The sequence below is a fragment of the Aplysia californica genome, unplaced genomic scaffold (genome assembly GCF_000002075.1).
Source record: "Aplysia californica isolate F4 #8 unplaced genomic scaffold, AplCal3.0 scaffold00358, whole genome shotgun sequence".
In the NCBI taxonomy this organism is placed as follows: Eukaryota; Metazoa; Mollusca; class Gastropoda; order Aplysiida; family Aplysiidae; genus Aplysia; species Aplysia californica.
This window is the reverse complement of record NW_004797628.1, coordinates 707,834-709,377: the sequence shown is the minus strand read 5'-3', so window position 1 is coordinate 709,377 and position 1,544 is coordinate 707,834. Positions and strand designations below refer to the sequence as shown.

The following is a 1,544-nucleotide window of genomic DNA, read 5'->3' as shown; positions in this document are numbered from 1 at the left end:
GGTTACTCTTACATATCAAATAACGACATCGCAATTTTGCTTTAGATCATGTAAATAGTTATATATTAGAAACAGTCACATGGTGGTAGAATGACCCGATATTTTCAAGACGTACAGTGTTAGTGTAAAATACAGTGTTAATGCAAGTTTTGAAAGGGGTTTGGTTTATCTTGAGTTTAAGCACTTGCTTTGTATGTTAAATTCGATTTCCCTCGATTTTTAAGTTTTTAAATTCAGGGACGAAGTGATCTCCTCCCACGGCAGTGTTGTCCTTGCGTAGAGTTGTAAAGATACTCTTATAAATAGCATATTTTAAAGCAGAACCTTAACATCAAGATTGCTTATTTTATATACAACTATTCTGGCCAATCAGCTTTAGTTTTTTAAGTCATGGTTTAGAGGTGGATACCTATCTACAGACCGCAAAAGAAGGACTAATGTGAGAAAAATCTGCATTTTGAATCTGATTTAAGATGTAGATGAACAACATTTTTTTGCCACCTAAAGCCGTTTGTACAAAGATATAAGACAGAAGTGTATTTCTCAGAAGCACTGTTAACCCTTCAATAAGTTTAAATGTAGTAAATGGGGGAACTTACACATACGAGGAGCGCGAAAAAGCTCTAAGCTAGGTCATAGCTGTCAAATTTCTGGTGAACAATAAATATACTTTTTTGTTATTATCCGGCCCGCTTGAGGACCTTACGTAACCGTAGTTCATCATGAGAACCTCCAGAATACCCCCAAAACTTGCTCCCAAGAAAAGATATCAATCATCTAGCTCTTACACATTAGCATAAGAGATTAAAAACGGTATGCTTTGGTTTGTCAAAATTTCAACTTTGGTCTGTTTTAATTCATATGGTTGTTTGGTTGTTGTTTTATTGTTGTGGTTGTGGTTTTTTAAAAGTAGGTTTAAAGGCTACTTGCAATACAGCAGGCCTTAGTCATATAAGTGCCGAATATCAGAGGGTTGTTTTTTTTTACATGAGAGTAACAAACACAAAAAAGGAGGAGCAAACCAAACTAGAGCACCAATCAACCACCTGCAACGTTTGTTTTTCTTAAAAAAAGGTTTCGCTTTCCACGGCTCAATAAGTGATGATCCAGTTTGGCTAGCAACCTTATATGTACGGTACTTTGAGTTTGGCTCTCTATACGAATAAGTTTGGCAGCTCTGCCCTAAACGTTCCATCTTTCATCCCTCTAGTCAACCGGAATTTTGACGGATCCTCCACGTCGCCATACACAACTATAACTGATGTCCAGACAACGGACGTGGACCGTGACCCCATTTTCTACTCAATGTCCACTTCACCCAACACTGACTTCCTGGAGATAGGTTACGGTGGGTGCACTGCTGTTTTTGGGTTCGAATGCCCACCTGCTTGTGTAGTTGGTATTTATTTTAATAGTTTTGATTGTTCTTCTCCTTATTGTTGTTATTGTTTTTGTTGTCGTTGTTGTCATATAAGTTGTTGTTGTTGGTGTTTCTTCTTCTTCTTCTTCTTCTTCTTCTTCTTCTTCTTCTTCTTCTTCTTCTT

At 37.2% G+C, this 1,544-nt stretch overlaps 1 protein-coding gene across 1 annotated transcript in view; it reads left to right on the top strand.

Moving 5' to 3' along the window:
- LOC101850897 (protocadherin Fat 1) overlaps positions 1-1,544 on the top strand; it is a gene marked incomplete at its 5' end in the record, with an annotated part of 20,024 nt that overhangs the window by 769 nt on the left and 17,711 nt on the right. The window contains 1 exon segment of the mRNA XM_005103104.2: positions 1,211-1,348. Within this exon segment, the coding sequence (XP_005103161.2) occupies positions 1,211-1,348 (138 nt within the window).